We start from the raw sequence: 21,524 nt of genomic DNA on the forward strand, positions 1-21,524 counted from the left end.
ACAGTGCCCATCACGTACAGGTCTACTCCGTATGACAATAGCTTAGACTTATAGGAAGCGCATACCTAATATCCAAAACACAAATAATTATCCAACAGCCTACTTTTTTCCACTTTCATTCTCTTGGACTCCACAAATGCAACATTTAGCCTCTGCTCCGTGTACTCTTGAAGAAGGTCTTCTCTTGCGGCAAGCATTTTAAGAGGATTTCTTGAAGCTTGAACATTGCGCATAGGTCTCACTGCACGTTTATGCTCAGCTACCGCAGAGATTAGTCTGCAATGCAAAAAAGAAAAAGCATTAAATCAGCAATCACCTGTACAAATGAAAATAATTGCGTAGCCAAAAATCTAAATGTTTGTTCACATTAGTACCCATGACAAGAGCAGCATTGAGGAGAACTATTCTTACAGCCTCCAGCAATCTTCTTTTTCATTAACCCTATTTGTAATAACTTGGATCAGTGTGGTGTGCCAAGGGAGAGGCAGGGGGGCTCATTGAAACCATTGACTAGGCATGAGTCAGAGAATTCACCCTTACTTCCCACAGGGAAGGCAGCTTGCTGTCAGTCTGTAGGGACTGTACCCTTCTCCTGAAACGCAGGAGAGACATTAAGTGTGCAAAAAGTGGTGGCAAGTGAGGGTTAGGGGGAAGCAGTAGAGCCAAATAGACCACATCATTGGCAGCCAGCTAAGGACAGGGCCCAGAGAGGGCAAGTGCCAGCCAGATAGTTGCAGGACATGAGATTAAGGTAGTGTGGTCACAATATCCCTTATGAGGAAGCAAGACAGGATGCTAAATCCATACACAAGAGTGAAGCTGGGAGTAAGGCCAGACGGGGCTTTTAGCATTAGTGGCACTCGCAAGGTCACAGATCCAAGCTAATAACCCTCAGTAACCCAGGTGGGGGGGAGGAGGGAATACTACAGAGAAGTACCCTGGCAGCGGTAATAATAGCTCTTAAGGGGGTGGGAGAACCCACCAAGCGAATTCCCTGGGCCGAGTGGGGAACTACAGCTTTTGCTCAGAGTAACCAGGACGACCACTAAGAACCAAAAGGAGAAAATGACTGCCAGTGGACACCCACAGTCTCAAATGAAGCAGGCAAAGGCAAAGAGAAACATGGAAGGACAACGCCTGCTTGAAGAACCAGACCCAAATAATCACTGCGTGTGATGAGGCACTAAAACTACATGAGCATCAGTGACTTTGCTGGACACCGATTAGAGTGTGATAGCTAAGGACTATTCAAACCTCCACTAGGCCCTGGACTCGGGGGAACTTGGCTTTCCTAGAAAAGGAGATTCATTGACTGACTTTCATCCCATCATAACACTTTGTAGACATATAAACCTCCAAGTTATCCCTTCCCTCTCACTTTTACAGGCATGCTGAACCAAAGTTCTCACTATGGGTTGGGATTACAACCTATGACAAAATGCATTAGCCTCGCAGCACAGTTTCTTGTGTAAGTAACACATTTCACCTCTAGTAGCTTCAATAGCCAGAGAGAGTTTGGGTGAGATACGGGGGTCAGTATTTTGGTCAAAATTATATTTAATTTGAATGTTGAAAATCAAATGAGGCAATAAGATCTGATATTGTAAAATATTAGGGTCTTTCATAGCCTTTCGAAACCCAGAACCAGACTAGGTAAGGGGCTAGTGTTCCCAACTATATATACCAAATCAAGAGTTTATATTGAGTACAAAGAAAAGTGGCATAATAAGGTAAATAAAGGTTTTGCTAACCGGGAGCACAACGATTCCCTTCAGAGATGATACAGTTTAAGAAATTCAATTTCATTTAGAGATCGTGATCAACATTGTAAACCGACATATTAAAGAAAAAATATTGCACCAACACAAATCCCTCAAAAGTAAAAAAAAATGAGTTTGCTTTTAAAGAAATGCCTTTTGAAAATGTGGTACTTGGACTAGGAGGCAGGCAGTACAAAAGCAATTACTAAATTGTGAGGTTAAACGTTTTTCAAAACAAGACGTTCACACTGGGAGTGACACCTCTAGGTTAATTTGGCTTTGCTGAGCTTGATGACGGGAGTGTCAGAGTTAATCCTGCGGAGAGAGGAGGAGCCGACAAAAAGCCAGAAAGAGCTACAAACCTGAAGGCTAAGCCTTAAATACTGACAGACACAACAATAAAAAGGGACAAAAAGAAATGCAAGCCGATTGGGTGCTATTTCTCAGGCCCCCCCGGGAGAAGTCTGAGACCAAGTGAATAGACGGGAAGCAAGAGTCTGGCAAGGACTAAAAGCTGAGATCCAGGGTGGCATGCAGCAACCCTGTGGGAGACTACACCAGCCTTGTCCTCTTGGCAATAGGGAACCCAACCTTGGTATAGGTCTGTACTACATAAGTTGGTAGAGTGACTGAGCAGCCAGACTTATCTCAAGAGGGGTCAATGTGAGCTGTAGAGGTGCAACATAGAGATTCACAGTGACAAGTATTCAAACAACACTTATACTCGGGGTTCCTATTAAAATAATGATTTATTAATTTAACAGTCTGTTTTAAAATAAGCCTTCGTTAGAAAGGGCAATATGCAACAATAAAATATACTTAAAAAATACACTCCTTCAGTTAAGTAAGAAGATACCCTTTTGGGATGTCACACACTTCATACACCCTGAGGTGACTTCAATTGCTCGGACACTGGACATTGATATAATCACTTTGACACTTAAATGCACAACTGAGATTGTGGAAAAAGGAAAAGGTTAGGGGAGGACACAAAGATGAACAAGTTCTCTGAACAGGCAAGTACTTTACAATCCCCCAGTGAAATATAGGTTAACCCTTTCCAAGCTATATAAGTAACTTATGTATGACATTTTGGAGGGACAGATAAGCACCAGGTCAGAGTGTAAGAATAGTCTGCATGGAGTCAAATGAACAAAGTCTAGGGGAGCTGATGCACCGCTTGAAGATAGCACAAAATTCTTGCAAAATGTTACATAGAGCTTTTGTACAAAAGAATCACTGTTGGGCCGCAAGCACCTCTGCAAAGGGCAGCAAATGCAAGTCTCAAGTGAGGACAAGTGTCACGATCCATGCCACTGACCCCCTCAGGTATAACAGCCCCCTGGCAGCAGTGGGGTTAAAGCCCTTCACAATGGCCCCAAGGGCCTTAAAACTCCATCAGAAACATACATGGAGTCAGTCCTGGCGCCTTTGGCACCAGGCTCATTATCAGGAATAAAGCAATACCAGTTTTGGACCTTAATCCAACATGGAGGCCTATTACACAGCTAAGTTCTTTAGAACAGAGCCATGTGGTCTAGTGTTGTGGGTGTGGCTGGGCCTGGAACTACTTTACCTGGGCTATTTAAACAACACCCAAACAGCAGAACATGCTTAGAGTTATTCTGCACTCCTGCAGCTTAACGCTCACCATGTCCAGCTCCTGCTCATCTGCTTCTCCGGCGGCCCGATCCTGAAGCCCTAGATGATTCAATTTCCATTAATAACCTGGAAGAACAAGAACAGCATTAGCGAGCAAGAACACTTACCTGTGAAGTAACCAGCCTTGAATCCATCCTGCACTTTGCTTACCCCGGCCATCTCCGGAGTTCGCTGCAACCTGCAAAGTTAAAGAAACAAGGACAGCATTCATAACAATTCTTACCTGGGCAAGCAGTGTGTCCTGGCAGCACCCTGTGCTTCTCTTACCTCGCCCATCTCCGGGTTTGACCGCAGCCTGCAAGGGAGAAGGAACAAGGTCAGCATTAACAAAGCACTTACCTGGGCAAGCAGCGCTTCGATCGCTCATCACTCCGGAACATCACCGCAACCTGTACAAAGAAGAGAACACCGGTTAGCAAATAACACCAATAAACAGCGCAGCGCTCTTCGCATCAATAACTCACTGTGGTCTTCACCATCGGCGCAGCAACTCCAAGATCGCAACCATCCCTGTGAAAACAAAGACATTGTTGGGAAACAGCGTAGTGGAGCAAGACGCCGAGAAGACAGGGAAAACAGAGGGAAAGAAAGACAGAATAAAGACGGAAAAGACATTATAACTCACCTGGAAGACAGCAAGCAGAGTCGGAGTCGCAGCCGGTCTGGACCGGACATAAGGGGACACAGACCAGTGAAGCAACTAGGTCCACGGAACGCCCGCACCAACCACATGCCCCTGCACAGAGATGCAGGACGGAGAGTTCAACGCAAAAAACCTAAGGTGAGCAATAACCCCAACTGAGGGGATTTGGACCAGAGGGAGGTGGGAGTCCACCCATCACAGAACCAGTATCTTAACCCTCCATTTTCCTGTTGTAGGCGCTACCCAATGTCTGGCACATAACCAAGCAGAGACGCGACCCGAGATGGCGCTTTGCCCTCCACAAAGTATCGTGTGGCGCCCCCGTGGATACCAGGTGAGCGTAACAGCAATCTACAAACAAAAAGAGGTAAGTAACCCTAGTTAGACAGTACCTTAGTTCTGAAGAAAAAGGATCCAGCTGGCTTCTGTTCCTGTTGCAGTCCTGCAGATCCTGTGTTCCTGGGCCTCAGTCGTGGGGACAAGAGGGAGGATGTCTAGGGACTCCTTCACTGCGTTTTCAAGGTCGGCGGCAGCAATGGGCTTACTCTAGATGAGCAGCACTTCGCGGTTTCAGCTACCAGCAAATAGCACCACTGTGGTTCTTGGACACCTTGTGGGCTCCCCTTGCTTTTGGGTCACCCTGCTTCGGGAGGGTCCTCAGGATCCTCCTGGAGCTTGGGTCCGGCTTAAAGACTATGCACTCGTTCCTGGTGTTCTTGTCCCCTGCACTCGGTTCCAGCAGTAGCAAAAAGGTAGAGCCAGCAGGGAGAGGGGTTCCAATCAAGTTAGTCTTGGGGTCAGTTAGTCCCACCAACCCAAGGGAACAAGTCGTCCACTCCGGGCTTCTCTAGTCGATACAAAGATTCAGCAGTGCTTCACCAGGCAAACCAACGGTCCAGGAGGGTGCAGCGAGCTTCTCTTCCAGTTTCTTCTTCCATTCCTTTGTCCAGTGTTCGACTCTGCCTTTCTTGCAAAAGACCTCACCTTTTATGCAGGTTTCTCCCATTCATTTGCAGCCTAGCTGTCACTCACACAGCAGGGTGGCTGTCCAAGGACAGCCAGCCAGCAAGCCAATCACCTTTGGGTGCATTCCTGTAACCAAGGAGACTAAGCACAGGGAGTTTCGGGAACCTCCCTCGCTACCTGCCCTGCCAGACACGCTGGAGCCAGAGGCGGGCTTCACCCGTGAATCTTGCCAAAGAAAACAAAGACTAAACCTGGTTTGGCGCACAGAGTAAAACCCAAGAAGGACCTCGGAAGCAGGAAATGGCATAAAAAAGAAGGCCATAGCCATTTCGACAAAATGGACACCCATGGGTGCAATATTGCAGCTGAGGATTCAGCCTGCCGTAAAAACGCACAATGGTAGGAAAATGAAACCACTGCCACCAGCATTAATTGTAGTGAGGGTAACATAACAATGTTACATGAGAAAGTAGACAAAGGGGATACTAAGTAACCCCCCAGTACTCCACATAAGATGTGTGTGCTGGGTCTACAAAGAGAAAAAGGTAAGTAAAGTCAAGTTTACTTTACTACTCTTGGAAACAGTATTTTATCCAAGAGAAGGTATTTAAACCTTAAGAGAAATCCAAAGGACTTCCCTGGGAGACTGCACTGAAGGTGCTGTGGATCACAATACAAAATGTTGATGCCTATGGAGTTTGTCAGACTCCAAAACCGACAGAAACACAGAGTCCAAATCAGATAAGGAACAAGTTACTTACCTGTAACTGTTGTTCTCCAGCATGGGTCTGGCATGGATTCACATGCTCATGAATATTCTCCGTCGTCAGGCTGGGAATCCTCGGTAAAGAAAAAACCAGTATCAGTTTCGTTTCTGATCTGTCTTTCGTAGTAGTAAATAATCACTGATCTCTGCGTCATACTGACCACAGCCAATGACTGCCCTCTACCTAAGCCCTGCCTCTGGCAGCCATCTTCAGATTTGGTAGCACGTGAAGTGGCAGTATGACCAAGTGAAGAGCCGCAGAGGGGTAGGCGGGAGGGTTCGCATGTGAATCCATGCCAGACCCATGCTGGAGAACAACAGTTACAGGTAAGTAACTTGTTCCTTCTCCAGCATGGGGTCTGGCATGGATTCACATGCTCATGAATAAAGAATACATAGCAGTACACACATGCACAACCACGGGAGGTGGCAAAGGCTCAACATTAAGCATTACATCAAACTCAACATTAAGCAAATCTTACCTCCTCACCAGGCTCACCTTAGGCGAACAGGTTGCGCAGCACTGCTTGGCCGACCCTGGACTCCTCCCTGGAATCACGATCGACACAGTAGAATTTCGTGAAGGTGTGCATCGACCTCCACGTAGCAGCCCTGCAGATGTCCAGCAAGGGCACACCAGATAGGAACGCTGTGGTAGCTGCGATCGCTCTGGTGGAATGGGCTCTCGGACGGCCAGGCAGGGGTCGGTTTGCCAACCGATGACAGTACATGATACAGCCGGAGAGCCATCTGGAAATGGAAGCCTTCGAGAGAGCCTTCCCCTGATTGACAGGTCCAAAGTTGACAAAGAGTTGTGACGTCTTCCGAAAACCCTTGGTGCGGTCCACGTAGAACTTCAGCGCTCTAGCCACATCCAGCGAGTGCAGAGTCCTCTCAGCCGGCGACGAAGGCGACGGGAAGAAAACAGACAACACCAAGGGTTCGTTGAGGTGGAAATCCGACGGCACCTTGGGCATGAAGGAGGGGTGCGTCCTGAGCACTACCCTCGTGTCACGAAAAGTCAAGTACGGGGCCTTGCAGGAAAGGGCCTGGATCTCTCCCACCCGTCGTGCGGAGGTGATGGCCACAAGAAACGCTGTTTTCCACGACAAGAACTTCAACGGGGCCGAGTGCAGAGGCTCCAACGGGGCCGAGTGCAGAGGCTCGAACGGAGTTCCCATGAGCTTGGTCAGCACCACGTTGAGCTCCCACGCCGGAGCCGGAGCCTTCACCGGCGGGAACGATCTGAACAGTCCCTTCATGAACTCTTTCACCAGACGATGAGACCACAAGGACGTCCGCCCCGTGGTTCTGGTGTATCGGGAGATCGCAGCAAGATGAATCTTGATGGACGCGTGCGCCAGTCCAGCTTTGGCCAGCGTCAGTAGGTACGGCAGTACTTGGGGAGCCGTAATCCGCAGAGGGTTAATCTTCTGTGCGTGGCACCAGACAGAGAACCTCTTCCATTTGTGTCCGTAGCATTTAAGAGTTGAGGACGCCCTGGCCTTTGCAAGAACCTCTCTGCAGTCGGCCGGTATGTCGTATCCTCCAAACTCTAACGCTGCAGGAGCCAGGCCTGCAAGTTCAGCGACTTCGGGTCGTGATGGAGGATGGCGACTCCTTCCCTGGAGAGCAGATCCGCGTCCACTGGCAGCTTGATTGACGGGGACGCTGACAAATTCAGAAGGTCCGGGAACCATATCTGCCTCGGCCACGCAGGTGCGATGAGGATCATCCTGCACCGGGACCTCTTGAGCTGGTTGATGAGCCGGATCAGCAATGGCAATGGAGGGAACGCGTATAGAAACAGGCCCTCCCAGGGGAACGAGAAAGCATCGCCCATGCTCCTCGGCTGGGGAAACCTGCTGGCGAACCTCCGGCACTTGGAGTTCGTCGCCGTCGCGAACAGATTGATCTGGGAAGAGGTGGTCCACTAGATCCTGTTGTAGTTCCCACTCGTGGCACGAGCGCAGCTCCCTGCTGAGTGAGTCGGCGATGGTGTTTTTTATCCCTGCCAGATGAGACGGCACCAGAAACATCCCTTGGGCAACGGCCCAATGCCACAGATCCTGGGCCTCCCTGGACAGGGCTGGGGACCTGGTTCCGCCCTGTTTCCTGATGTAGAACATGGTGGTGGTGTTGTCGGTGAAGATCCTCACCACCTTGCCCTTGAGGGACGGAAGGAAGGACCGGAGGGCCCAAAACACTGCACGGAGCTCCAGGACGTCGATATGGAGGGACTTCTCCGTCGGGAGCCAAAGGCCTCTCGCGTGCAGATTTTCAGTGTGCGCTCCCCACCCTTCTAGGGAGGCATCCGTGGTCACTGTCTCCTGGTGGGCTGCGGGTCTGGAATTCCATGCCCGCCGTCAGATGCGCGCGGGCACCCCACCACCGGATCGCTCGTCGGAAACTCTCGTCGAGTGAGATCCTCTCCTCGAAGCTGCCCGTCGTCTGGATCCAGCGCGCGTCCAGGAACTCCTGCAACGGGCGCATCCGGAGCCTGCACAGGGGGATGAGGTAAATGCAAGAAGACATCATTCCGAGGAGGGACTTGATGGACCTCACTTTGGCTGCGTCCGCAACCAGCATCCGTTGCATCTTGCCCAGAATGGCCCTCGTCCTCTCCTCCGAAGGGGAGGGCAGAAGCGACACTGTCGAGCTTCGCTCCCAGAAACAGTGCGTCTTGCGCGGGCACCAGGTGGGACTTGGCGTAGTTTACGGAGAATCCCAGGTCCGTGAGAAGTTGGACGGTCCTTGCCGTGTGTTCCACGGCGAGCTCCCTCGTCTTGGCTCGGATGAGCCAGTCGTCCAGGTAGGGGTAGACGTGGATCCCCTCTCGGCGCAGCTGCGCCGCCACCGGTGCGAGGCACTTGGTGAACACCCTGGGTGACGACCTTAGTCCGAAGGGAAGGGCTCTGAACTGATAGTGACGCCCTTGGACCACGAACCTGAGAAACTTTCGGTGTCCCTTTAGGATGGGAATATGGAAGTAGGCATCCTCCAAATCCAACGACGACAGGAAATCGCCCTCCTCCAGCTGACCCAGGACGTGTTGGAGGGTGACCATCCGGAACTTCTGTGCCTTGATGAATTTGTTCAGTCGACGTAGGTCCAGGATGGGACGCCATCCTCCCGTCTTCTTCTTCACGAGGAAGTATCTTGAGTAAACTCCGGAGCCCCGAAGCCTCTTTGGGACGAGTTCGATGGCGCCTGTCCTGAGCATAGCCTTTACCTCTAAGAGAAGTTGAGGGACGTGAAGTTCTTTCCTGGCCACAGGGGGGGCACGCGGGCACCTTCTTTGAAACTCGGGCGCGTGGCCCTGGGCTAGGGCGTCCAGCACCCAACGGTCGGTGGAGATGGACTCCCACACGCTGACGAAGCCCGCCAGCCGGCCTCCCACCGGGGTGCTTCGGTGGGGGCCGCCTGACTTGCCTCGTCCCCTGTAAGCTTCCTGCGACGACGAACGGGCCGCTTGACGGTAGGTGGAAAATCCGCCGCCGGAACCTTTGGAGGCGACCTTGCCTCCGCCGCTCCGAAAGGGCGGCCGCCGTTGCTGGAGAACCCCGAGAGCTCGGGCCGTCTCCGTGTCTGCTTTGATGGCTTGAAGGGAATCGTCCACTGTTTTCCCAAACAGGTTGTTTCCATCGAACGGCATGTCCAAGACTCTGGTCTGCACGTCTTGACGGAAGTCAGTAGCCTTGAGCCATCCATGCCGCCTAAGGCACACGCCGTTGCCCAACTGGCGAAATCCAGTGTCCGCAATGTCCGTCGCAATCGTAATGGCGTGGTCCGATGCCACCTCACCTTCCTGCAAGATCTCTAGGGCATCCGCCCTCTTGTCGGGGGCCAGTTTGTACCACAGCTCCCTGTCGTAGCGGGCTACGATAGCCAAGGCGTTGGCCGCCTTAATCGTCGTCGCTGCAGACGAGATGACCCTGCGCCCCATCGTATCCAATTTCTTTCCCTCGCCGTCCGGCGGGGAAGTCGACGTGGAGGCCGCACCCCTCCCCCCCGCTTTCTTCCTGGCCGCCGCGGAGACGACGGAGTCCGGGGTCGGCTGTGCCCGGAGGCACAAGGGGGCCGCGTCCGGGACCCGGTACTTCTTCTCGTACCGATCCCTTCTAGCCGGCGTCGTGGATGGGTTCTTGAGGAGGGCCAGGCCCTCATCCCAAATATCGTCCAGTAGAGGCACGGAGAGGACCGTCTTCCTCTTGGCCTCGCGCCGTTGATAAAGGAAACCTTCCTTCTTCTTCTCCTCCGGGCAGAGCTGGAAGAGCTCGGATGCCCTGGCGATCATGGAGTGAAACGATCCAATCTCGTCGGGCGGGGATGCCCGGGTGGGAGGTGACGACGGCAGATCCTCGTCGTAAACCTCGTCGTCCATACCTGTCGCGGCCGTGTCAGTCCCCGTATCATCCCCACGAGTCGTGGACGGGGAGGAGGGCTGAACAGGGCGCGAGGGCTGAAAAGGAGGTGGAGGGTGAATCCTTCTTCTCTTAGGGGGAGGGCTCCCAGAAGGGCCTGGCTCCGGGTCCCCCGTCGGGAGCGGTTCCTCCGCTGGTGGTAACGGCAGTCTCGTCCTCATCTCCGAGCATAAGGACTGTATAGCCAACAAAATGGCCGCCGAGTTGTCTTGCGGCGCTGGTTGAGGGGAGTAGGACGGGCGGTCAGGGGCCCCGTCGGCACCCTCGACGATATCATCGTCTCCTACGTCGGGATCCCTCCCGACGGGCTGGTCTTCTTCCATGCCAACGCCGTGGCTTAAGACCTCGATCAGCTCTTCCTCAGAGGTTGAGGCCGAATCCACGACGACCTCCTGCCCCCCCTTTTTCTTCTCCGTCGGAGGTTTTACGGGGGTCATGTCGATGGGCATAAAAGAGGACTCCCTCCGCGGTGGCAGGGAGACTCTGAGCCCCGAGGTCGCCACCACTGGTGTAGCCTCCACAGGCTGAGCCAGGGCCGCCGTGACTGTCTCGATAGAGGCCTTGGCCGGATGGATTAAGGCTTTCACCACCTTAGGTGCGCTCACCGCCTTCTCCTTGGGGGGGGGGGGGGACACTGCCTCGCTCTCCCTCCGATGGGGCCTTCGAGCTCGACCGGGGCCTCTCCAGGAGCTTCGCCGGTTGCTCGGCCTTCCTCTTACCCGAACCAGAGCGTTGGCTCGTGGTTGATGGTGCCGGGGAGGATGCGCCCTGCCTGGCGCCCGTAGAGCCCGACCGTTCGGCGCTCCCGGTGCCAGTGGACTCGCGGTGCTTGGCCTTGTGTTGGACCCCCGTCGCCGGGGCGTCCTCAAAGGTCTTAGAAGACCGCTCGGACTTCTTCTTCTTCTCGCCTGACGGGCTCTTCCCTTCCAGCCAGTTGGCGAGACGTTGATGGCGGTCCTTCATGGTCCGCTCCGACATATTGCTGCAAAACGCACAGTCCTTCTCCACGTGCGTCTTGTCCTCATGTAGGCAGTAAAGACAAAGGGAGTGTTCGTCCTCCTTAAAGACATTCTGAAGCTGGCATCCAGGGCAGACCCTGAACAGCTTTCCGGGCGTCGAGCTTCCCTTCTCCTGGGCCATGTCCGAGATGGGCCTGAGAAACTTCTGGAGTCCTCCAAAAGCGTAGCTCGACGAAATCTTCACCCTTGAGGGGCGTAGACGAATCCGATATGGGTCCCCGTTGATCGGATGAAGAGTCGGTGGAGCTTGAGGCTCTTTTTGACCGAAAAAACGAAGTTTTTGAGAAAAAACGTGAAAAATAGCACTAACGCTCGAGAGCAATAGCACGAGGATCCCAACACTTGAACGTGCGGTAAAAATCTGAAGATGGCTGTCAGAGGCGGGGCTTAGGTAGAGGGCAGTCATTGGCTGTGGTCAGTATGACGCAGAGATCAGTGATTGGTTACTACTACGAAAGACAGATCAGGAACGGAAACTGATACTGGTGTTTTCTTTACCGAGGATTCCCAGCCTGACGACTGGGAATATTCATGAGCATGTGAATCCATGCCAGACCCCATGCTGGAGAAAAATACGAGTGAGAAAAGGGTCTCACTCACTCCAGGATGAAAATTAAAAGTCCTTAAGTCCAGCAAAAGAGCTGGGGTCTCCAAGGTAGAAGGGAATTAACACAGAAAAGAGAATTCTCCTTAAAACTGATCATGGTTGGTGGGCGATAAATTACAAGTTACTCCCCGTAGTGGCCAACGTCCCCTTTCCTCCATACTGCACAGGCGTCCCTTCCAAGGGATGGGAGACAGAATCTTTAAATTTAGAGGCACGCAGGGGTTCCGCCCTGGGAACATGCGCTACCCTGACTACGCCCACCGGCGCCACTCCTCAGTCCCCATTGACACGTCGACAATATTTAACATTGCCTAATGACACCAGTATTAATAGGGGGGGAGATGGTGGGATGCATGAAGGAAAGGACACTAAGAGTATGTTAGTCCCTACGGTCAGTAACTTGTAATTACTCTTACGTCCCACCCCCTTCCTCCATACTGCATTGGAATTACAACTAAATGTAGCCCCAGGGTGGAGTGGAGACCCTCCTTAAGCAAATAAGTTCCTTAGAACCGCCTGTCCAAAGGCTGTGTTATATTTAGAGTCGCCATCCAAACAGTAATGCTTACAGAAAGCCAAAGGGGTGGCCCAGGTAGCCGAGCTGATTATGACTTGCCACAGAACCTGCCACTGGAAGGCGATCGCAGTGGCATTGGCTCGGACCACGTGAGCATGCATGTTGGCTGGCAGTGGCTTGTGCTGCCCTTCATAGGCCTCTTTGATGGCTGCAGCCATCCACTGTGCAATAGAAGCCTTGGATGCCTGACAAACGGGTCTGGAGCCCCCAAACGTGACAAAACGTGTGTCCAACTTGCAGAAGTTCTTGGTCCTGTCCGGATTGAATTTCGGAGTGTGTCTGACATCCAGACAGAGCAAGACTGAGCCCCGTCCTTGGGGTCAGCAAAGAACGTAGGTAAGACTATTTCCTCGTTTAGATGAAATGCAGAGGGTACCTTAGGTAGGAATGCCGGGTGAGTCCACAGGACCACCTTATCCCTGGGGAAAGCGGTGCAAGGCTCTAAGGCCACCAGAGCATGGATCTCGCTGACTCTGCAAGTGTCGGCAAGTCCCAACAGCAAAGCAATCTTAATGGTGACCGGCCTGATGTCCGCAGATGCCAGTAGCTCAAATGGTTTGTGCGTCAAGGCGCCCAACACCACATTGAGGTCCCAAACGGGGTGTGGCCTCTTCATAGGCGGGTAAAGCCTGGACATTCCCGCAAGATGTTTCTTGACAATCAGGTTGGAGGAGAAGACCTCCTCCTCCAAATTGCTGTAGGCCCCGATCGCTGTATAACACAAAACAAGAACAGGTACAGAGTCCGTTTTTGACATAATTTGTAATATCTGTTATTGAGTTCCCTGCATCTCACCCTAGTCAGAAGAACACTGTCCCTCCGTGATGTTCTCACCCTGGGTTATGGGTATCAGGTAATATTATCCCCATATATACGGTCGCCGTACATAATATCGCTGGGAAAAGGTTGCAGCGATATTATATGGATGACCATATATATGGGGATAGGGGCAAAAAACGGCCATTTTTCGGCTATATTTTGCATGGCGAGATTTTTGTGGCGGCATTACATGGAACCGGGTTATGCTGGTGTGCCGCCTATCTAACAGGATAGAAAGGAGAGTGAACTTCCCCTATTGCTACAATAAGAGTAACATTCTTAATAAAACCCACAATTTGTGAACCAGTCGCATGATTGAGATGCGGTATGTATGGAGCAGTTCACATGGGACTATTCACAAATGGTGTAGGACTATATAATGTATTAACCCTCCGTGAATCTGCTCGACATATAATTCATTTTGATTCATAAAATAGAAAGTGAGAGCACTCACTCACTGGATGTTTTCCTTAGTATTCAATATGTGAATTGCTTATTTCACATCAGCATGATACATTCGCAATATCCATTATTGCATTTCTTAAACAGTAATTGAAAAGGGCATTATAGATCCAACTAGGACCACTTGTCATGTCATTTAGAAACTGGTTATTGATGATAATAATTTTTGGGCATCTCGTAATTCGGAGATATCTGCGTAGTGTCTGGTCGACCGGTTTCAATGACTTGTTTTTGGAGTCATCTTCTTTAGGACCAATTTTTTAAACGCTTTGGCAATCAGTCATCCAACCGTCAGATTCAGCAGGGCACCCAGCTCAATCTAAGGGATGAAGTTGTTTTATGGAATGAGGGAACCGATTTCTTTTATATATCTATGCACCTTATGCCCCCCACTCCCGCATCCACTGGGTGTACACCACATCTCAGTGCTGCTTGTCATGTTCTTGGTATCTCAAAACGACAGGAGCATATATATACATTTAAAAAAAAAAAATGGGACCTGTGATTTTTAATAGCTTTATGTTATGAAGCCATTCTTTTTATTTTTAGTCTGGTGTATACCTTCTTTACACTTTTTCCACATGTATTATGCACTTAATTTCATGGTTTTAATGTGTGTTTCTATCTATTTGTAGCTGGGGATCCAGTACCGTTCATTAGGTGAAGCTGTAAGAAATGAGAGGAAGACTATGTATCCCTTTCATTTCATTCACCCCTCTTTGTTGGTTGCGCGGTTACATCTCCTAAGTTGCTGTAATAGTTCCATGTTTTCTGGCGCAGTGGCCATTTTGTGAGTTGTGTGCCACGTGCCAAAGTCCTGATGAATGGTTCCCTGGGCCCGGCTTCATCCAAGACTCTTGGTGGTGGAGCCTGAGGCCTACCCTGCACCTCAGGTTTAGGCCTGGAAATCATTTTGCCGTCTGCATTGTCTCCGGTAGTGCTGCGTGCAGGCACCTCGGACATTGAGCCGGTACTAGGGCTTTGTCCCTTGGGTGTACACCCGGTAAAAGAACCTTGCAGTCCATCAGCACCGATTCCCAAAGGGTCCGATGACCCCCTCAGCCCGTGAAGCCGGTAGCTGGACTAGCCTCAGTGCGTGTGCTGATACTAGAACCCGAGAGGTTCCTCCCATTTGGGTGTTTCCTCGGGAAGGAGTCGCCCTTATGGGGTGCGATGGAAAATAGCAGCCCCCCTTTGGACCTCTCTCTCTGCTTGACAGCATTTTTCAAGTCCTCTAAAGGCGATCTTTGGAAGAGCTCCCTCCACCTAGCTAGCCTGCTCTTCAGTATGCATGGAGTCAGTGCCAGCTGTGGTCAGGGCCAAGGCAGCAAAGACAATGAGCGTGGGGGTCAGATGTAGGGAAGAGCCCCTTGCAGGCTGGACACCTGCTGAAGCCCGCTGAAGTCGATATGCACCAGGGAGGAGCGGGACGCCGAAGGACCGAGTACCTGAATGACAAAGAGAAGACAAAAAGATGAAATAAGAATTCGGGGAAGAGCGTGTGGTATTACATGGCCGAAGCCAAACCCAGGAGCACTGGTGAAATCGGCCCATTTCCGTCGATGCGGAAAAGGGGACTGAGGAGTGGCGCCGCTGGGTGGAGTCAGGGTAGCGCATGCTCCCAGGGCCGCACCGCGCCTCTAAATTTAAAGGGGAAAAAGGTTTTTTTCTGGTGAAAAAGGTTCCGTCTCCCATCCCTTGGAAGGGATGGCCATGCAGTACGGTGGTAAGGGTACACGACGTAAGAGTAATTCACAGCGTGATTTCCCACCAGAGCATAAGACATCCACTTAAACACCTACTGGTCCATTCATTCAGCTGAAAAATCCAAGACATCCAAAATATAATCAATGCCCAAAAGATGGGCACCAACAACCCCCCACTTTAATCCATCATGAGCGAGGGGATGTCTGAACCCAACTCTATTTTGCCAAATGTCAGTCACGAATTTCATCAGTAGAAAAAAACTCTTCCATGTCCAGCTATGCTACTCAGGGAGAACATGGACTTTGTGGCCCCCAAAATTGCAAACCAGTGTATTCCTTCACTTTGTGGACAACACCATCTAACCTAAAATATGTCACATTCAGCACCCTTTCCTTCTAAAAAAAACTAAAACAAACATAGCCTGTTTTTTTCCCCTCAACTATGGGCCTTTCATTCTTTATGTTGCCAAAATAATGGAGAAGATAACCATTGCCCAATTCACCTAATTCAGTGACAACAAGCTCTTGTATGAACATCAACCTGGCTTTAGATCTCGAAGAACTGGAACCACTTCTTCATGAAAGAATACATCCATTCTAAAAGCAGAGGATAATAACATACCTGTGATCCTTACCCATCTTGTGCTATCAGCAACCTACACCAGAGTGGAGCACAACCTGCTCCTAAAAACACATACAGACTTTCATGATATCAAAGATACAGCAAGCCAGACCAGCAAAGGTCCAACTGTACACAGTCGTGTTCACAAACCCCACTAGAGACAGGAGTACCTCTGGGGTTCACTCTCACTGAACCATATACATGAAGCCTCTCACAGACCTACTGAATATATTTACAAACAACCTATAGATACATGCTGATGTCCAATCATCCCAGTAACCCACACATTACAAACTGCTTCATAACCACCAAAGAATGGAAGGTCCCACAAAAGCTTTGCCTAAACACTAGCAGGACAGAAAAACAGGTTGCCATGTCAGCCACAGAATAACCTTATATAAGCAATGTAGAAAACCCTTTGACAAAGTACAAAATCTGCGTGCCATTCTGGACAATACATCTTTCATACCGCAAATAAATTAAATCTCACACGCATTACAACTTAAACTACTTCTGCTCAGAAAGGTCATAAGACTACTGGAAATAAATCATGAAATTGAGTTAACCAGATCCCTGGTCCCATCTCATTTGGATTACTGCAACATACTCTACCAGGTCATCAAAACCAAAATACACTGTATTTATCTCGAACATTGGCCAGTACGTCTGGTACTACGACACAAACATCTCCACTGGTCATCAAGGCATCAAACTGCTACTGAGGAAGAGAAAACATCTCAGAAAGTCACATGCCTAACACAGAACACAATACAAGGGACCCACATATGGGACCCAACCTGAAACAAAACTATCCCACCAAGCAACTCATGTCGGCCAAGGAAAACAGGCTGCTACAAGACAGGCTTAAAACTAGCAAGTGGAAGGGTAGGACATTCCTCACAGCCCGTATGATGGAACTCCATTTAACCTTCGAACATACTATGGTAGATTCAAGGGCAACTAACTAAGAATTTCTAAAACAAAAATTGTCAAACACCTAAACTATGATTACATGCAACCTTGCATGTAAGCATTCGAGTAGGGGGCGAGGGTCTGCATCCCATTCAAAATACTAGCGGTGAAAAGAAGGATACAGGAAACAGTTGTTATTTAGCCCTGCCTATACTTCAATTACCCTAGTTGGTGGCGATGTGCCACCTTATCTAAATGAAATACGAAAAAAGTAAATTCACAGGATGCGTGGTGCTAACTTGTCACGCGGTATACATAACTTTGCCTCATATCAGCCTCATTCCCTCGTCATGCGAGACCCAGAAAATTATCTCTAACAATACACAACTTTAATAGCCGATAGTCTGGGTGAACAATTTTGAGAAAAGAAAAAAAAGAAGAAAAGCTAATGAACTAAAGACCAACTTAATCAGCTTGGAAGGTGTAGTTTACTTAACCCCCGAAGATTAAGCAAAACTGTATCTTGTGGCAAATGGTGGAATGCCATCTCTATGTGCATCGTCCGGTTTCAGTGAGACGGAATCTGGAGGGCCTTTTACCAATCAGTACGATATTCTCAAGTGTTTCTGGATGAAGCACAACAACAGCACTTCTTACTGCTCAATTGATATCGTACTAGGGCTGTGCTTGAATCTGTTAGTATGAGATGTGGGAATGAGGTGAAGTGATATAGTATACCTGGTGACATGTTAGCACGACACATCCAGTCAATATACCTTTTTCCGGATTTCTTTTTTTTAGATAAGGCAGCGCATGAGTTCCCACTAGGGTAACAGGAGTATAGGCAGGGCTGAACAGCAGATGTTTCCTGCGCCACCCCCCTTTTCATCCCTAGTATTTTGAATGGGATGCAGAACATCACCCACCCTCTCAAATGCTTCTAAGCGATGTTGCATGCAATTAGAGTCTAGGTGTTTGCCCAATTTTTGTTTTAGAATTTACGAGCTGGGGCATATTAGCACTTGCCAGGCCCGCTTAGTGATCTGCATACACAGAGTCCTCTTGGCCTCCGATCACATACCTTTGAGTTATAAGCTTGTCTTGGCCATACTAAAACACTTCACTGACCTCCCAGGCCCTTTTCCTAACCTGTAGCGCTAAGCCAAAGAAGACCCATAGAAACCAGGACCTTTCCACAGAAGTACTGGTTAATATGGGGACTGCCATATTTTAGAACATTAACTTCCTGCAACTATGAACTGTACACTTGTTAGTTATGTTATCTGTGAAATCTGTATTCCTTGTGTTGGGTAAGATTTTCATTTCGGTGATTAATCTACCTGACCTTTGTCAACCCCAGGACTTTGTTGGACTTTGTGATTGTTTTTTCCCTTAGTCCTAGGTTAGTGTGAATCTCCCCCCACATACCCCCATCTAGTCTTTTACTCTTTATGGGTGACCTTTTTATATATGTCTCTCCATAGTGTGTGATTGGAGTTATATAGTTTCCTATAACTTTTGGGCTTAGACTGTGTTGCCTCTTTGGACTTCCTTTTTTTATTCTTATTTCTTGGGTAAACTACTGTTCCCAAGAGGTAAAGTGGAATTCCCATCCCCTGTACAGTTATTCTAAATGAGCCAGTACACCCCATCTTATGTGGAGTGCTGAGGAGATACAATGTATTCCCTTCCTTACTTCCCCACTAACATTGTTGTTACAATTGTAAGTTTACCTGAATGTCTGGTTACAGTTGTTTTACCTTAATGACCGTCATATAACTCGCAGTCAAATCAGTGACGTAATGCATAGGAGAGTCCCCATTCTTCTAGAGTGGTGGACTCCTCCTGTTTCACCATTTTAAAGTATCTTTGTTCTTTCCTAGGTCTTCTTCTGCCGTTCTAGGCAAGAAAGATCTTGGCTGTAATTCGGTCTTCACTGGGAGTCCTTTGTATTCCCCGCTGAGGCTCCCGAGTGACTGAGAAGGCAGGAAGCGAGAGAGGAGCGCAAAACTCTGCGGCCCATTGTCTTTCACTTTGCCTGAAAGGAACCAGTTCCCATTGCAGGGCTGGCTGTCGTGATTGGACAGCAAGAATGCCCTTTTCTGTAAACTGCAGGGAGAGAATGCAGAAGTTGTGCTATAGTGCCTGATAAATACTCTGATGCTGGAAGCTGGTGACAAGTCGACCACTAGAGCTGAATCCTAAGAGGAAGATGAAGAAATGACAGCTGTAACTATTTCCAATGACCGGAGAGCCTGCTGTGTAACTGGAGCCTTATGTGACCCTTACTTCCATCCGATCTGGGGGTCCTGAACACGACTCCTACCCAGAAGACCCACTAGTCTCAAGAGGACTTGCAAAACTAGCCATCCATCGATGTGCTGTGACTTTCCTGGGCTGCAGCCCGCAAATACCAGGGAACCTGCAGCCTGAGCACAGCGCACGGTTTTCCGAAGTTCAAATCCCATTGAAACTTTGGTGGACTCCTGCTGGACCTCTAGAGACAAGACTCGAATTCCTGAAGTCCCCTCAGCAGAGTGCAGGGCCGAGAGAGTGAAGAGAATCGAACCTGCAATATTCGTACTTCATCTGGTTCCTGTAAAAGGGCGCCAAACCCACAGAGCCGGGAGAAGCCTCGAGTAATCCTTTCTTGGAAGCCTTTTCTGAAGACGTCTGCTGACAGTTTTCCTTCAGTGTCCATTTCTTCAGTCTGCTGACCACGAACCCAAGGACCGGATCATGTGCTGCTGCATCCTGAAGGCATCCACTGAGAAGCTCTTTTCTGCTAAGGTACTGTGTTGGTTTGGGTAATACTTGCCTTGAGTCTTGTGTAGATCCTGTGAGGCTGAGTGGGTGATTCATGTGTTTGGGACCAGGTCCAACGCCGGAACGCCTATAGGGAGTTTTCCGCAAAGACCTTGAACACTGAACTAACTCTAAAGCCAATACTTACTTGTTGAAGATATCCTCTGGAACTCTGACTTCACTGTACCTGAACCCTAGCCTGACCTGCCTACAACTTGCCCCTAGACCACCAAGGACCCTCTGTCTCAGAGATCACTCATGCTTTAGAATAGGGAAGGACTTACTCGAAGGTACTAGCAAATCGCTGAGCCCCTCTCCTTCCTACACTAATTAATGCAGATCAGACTGACTTTATCCAGGGGAGAAAGACTGGAGATAACATTAGACGGGCATTAAACCGAATTGAATCCACTACTCTGAGTAAGGGGAAGATGGCCCTTTTGGCCCTAGACACAGCCAAAGCGGTTGAAAAAGTAGTTTGGTCCTTTCTGCATTTAACCCCGGAGGCTTTCGATTTCGGACCCCAATTTAGGAAGAGGATAGCCTCCAATTACTTCTATCCGAACACACTACTGCATATTAACCAGGAGTGCTGAACCCTCAGGAGATCTCTTTAATGGGCTGTATTACCGCAGTAAAGATGAACTTGCGCCCTCGCCTACTTTACTGTTGTTCATCCCTCCCATTAGTAATTCCGAAAACAATAGTGGATCAGCTCCAACATAAAGTCCGTAGATTTATTTGGCGGGGTAAGAAATCTAGAATCCCCTTGAAAGGGATGATGGCTGGATCCCGGCTGGGGGATTTGGGGTTACGAATCTAGACAAATATGTGGAGGCAGCCCATCTTACACACTTGCTCACGTGGACAGTCGAAGCCCTGGCACCAAGATGGAAAGAGATTGAGCAGTTCCGAAGCTCTCTCCACCTCCACTTCTTGCCTTTTGTACCCCACAAGACACGAAAACATTGGCTGCACCTGCTATCAATAAAAGCCATTCTAAAGTCTTGTGACAAGGCACAAAAAGGGAAAAAGATTACCAGGGACATGGGCCCACTTTCCCCAGTCTTCGGCATCCCCACCATTACACCAGGCATTTCCACAGGGGCTTTTGGGAACTGGAAGAAAGGTGACTTACACATGCACAACTATTCGAGGAGAGTCAGCCACGCTCATTCGAAGATTGTAAAAGGGAATTCCACCTTCTGGAATCAGATAGGTTCTCATACTCCCAATTACGCCACTGGATCACACACCCGGAAATAAGACAAAAGGCCACTCAAACTTTAAGCCTGCTCTTAATGACAGTCTGGGAGGGCATAGGCAAGACCTGGGCCACCAATTGGACGACGTAGAATGGCTAGATATTTGGGCCAGGGCTTGCACCTTGTCCAGGAGTGTGATGAACAATGAATGTGCCTTAAAACTATTGTTCCAATGGTACTATCCCCCTGCATAGATGCATCACTTCCAGGTCTCCATTCCCCCTGCCTGCCGGTGAAACTGGTGGGTACAGGGTTCGTACTTTCACATGTGGTGGGACTGTCCCCGCATCCGTTCGTTCGGGTAAGCTATTGTGGAAACCATAGGAGCTATTATGGGTAGCAAACTCCGGTTCTGTCCCAAAACCTTGCTGCTGGGGGCCCCACTTGAGGAAATAAACAGGAAAACCAGGGCATGGGCTAAAGTGATGACTCACTACTGGCAGCTCGCATTACCATTGCCCGATGCTGGAAATCAGTGGAAGGCCGGGGCTTGGTTCAAGGTCGGGGAT

General features: G+C 49.6%; 1 protein-coding gene across 5 annotated transcripts in view; it reads right to left on the minus strand.

Moving 5' to 3' along the window:
- Positions 1-21,524, minus strand: part of SVIL (supervillin) — a 950,451-nt gene that overhangs the window by 278,185 nt on the left and 650,742 nt on the right. For all 5 annotated transcript variants that reach the window (XM_069648084.1, XM_069648081.1, XM_069648082.1 and 2 more), the window contains one exon: positions 104-276. In XM_069648084.1, coding sequence (XP_069504185.1) covers positions 104-276 — 173 coding nt within the window. The remainder of the gene's footprint in view (positions 1-103; positions 277-21,524) is intronic.

The sequence above is a fragment of the Ambystoma mexicanum genome, chromosome 2q, assembly GCF_040938575.1.
Source record: "Ambystoma mexicanum isolate Mex_15411 chromosome 2q, UKY_AmexF1_1, whole genome shotgun sequence".
Taxonomy (NCBI): Eukaryota; Metazoa; Chordata; class Amphibia; order Caudata; family Ambystomatidae; genus Ambystoma; species Ambystoma mexicanum.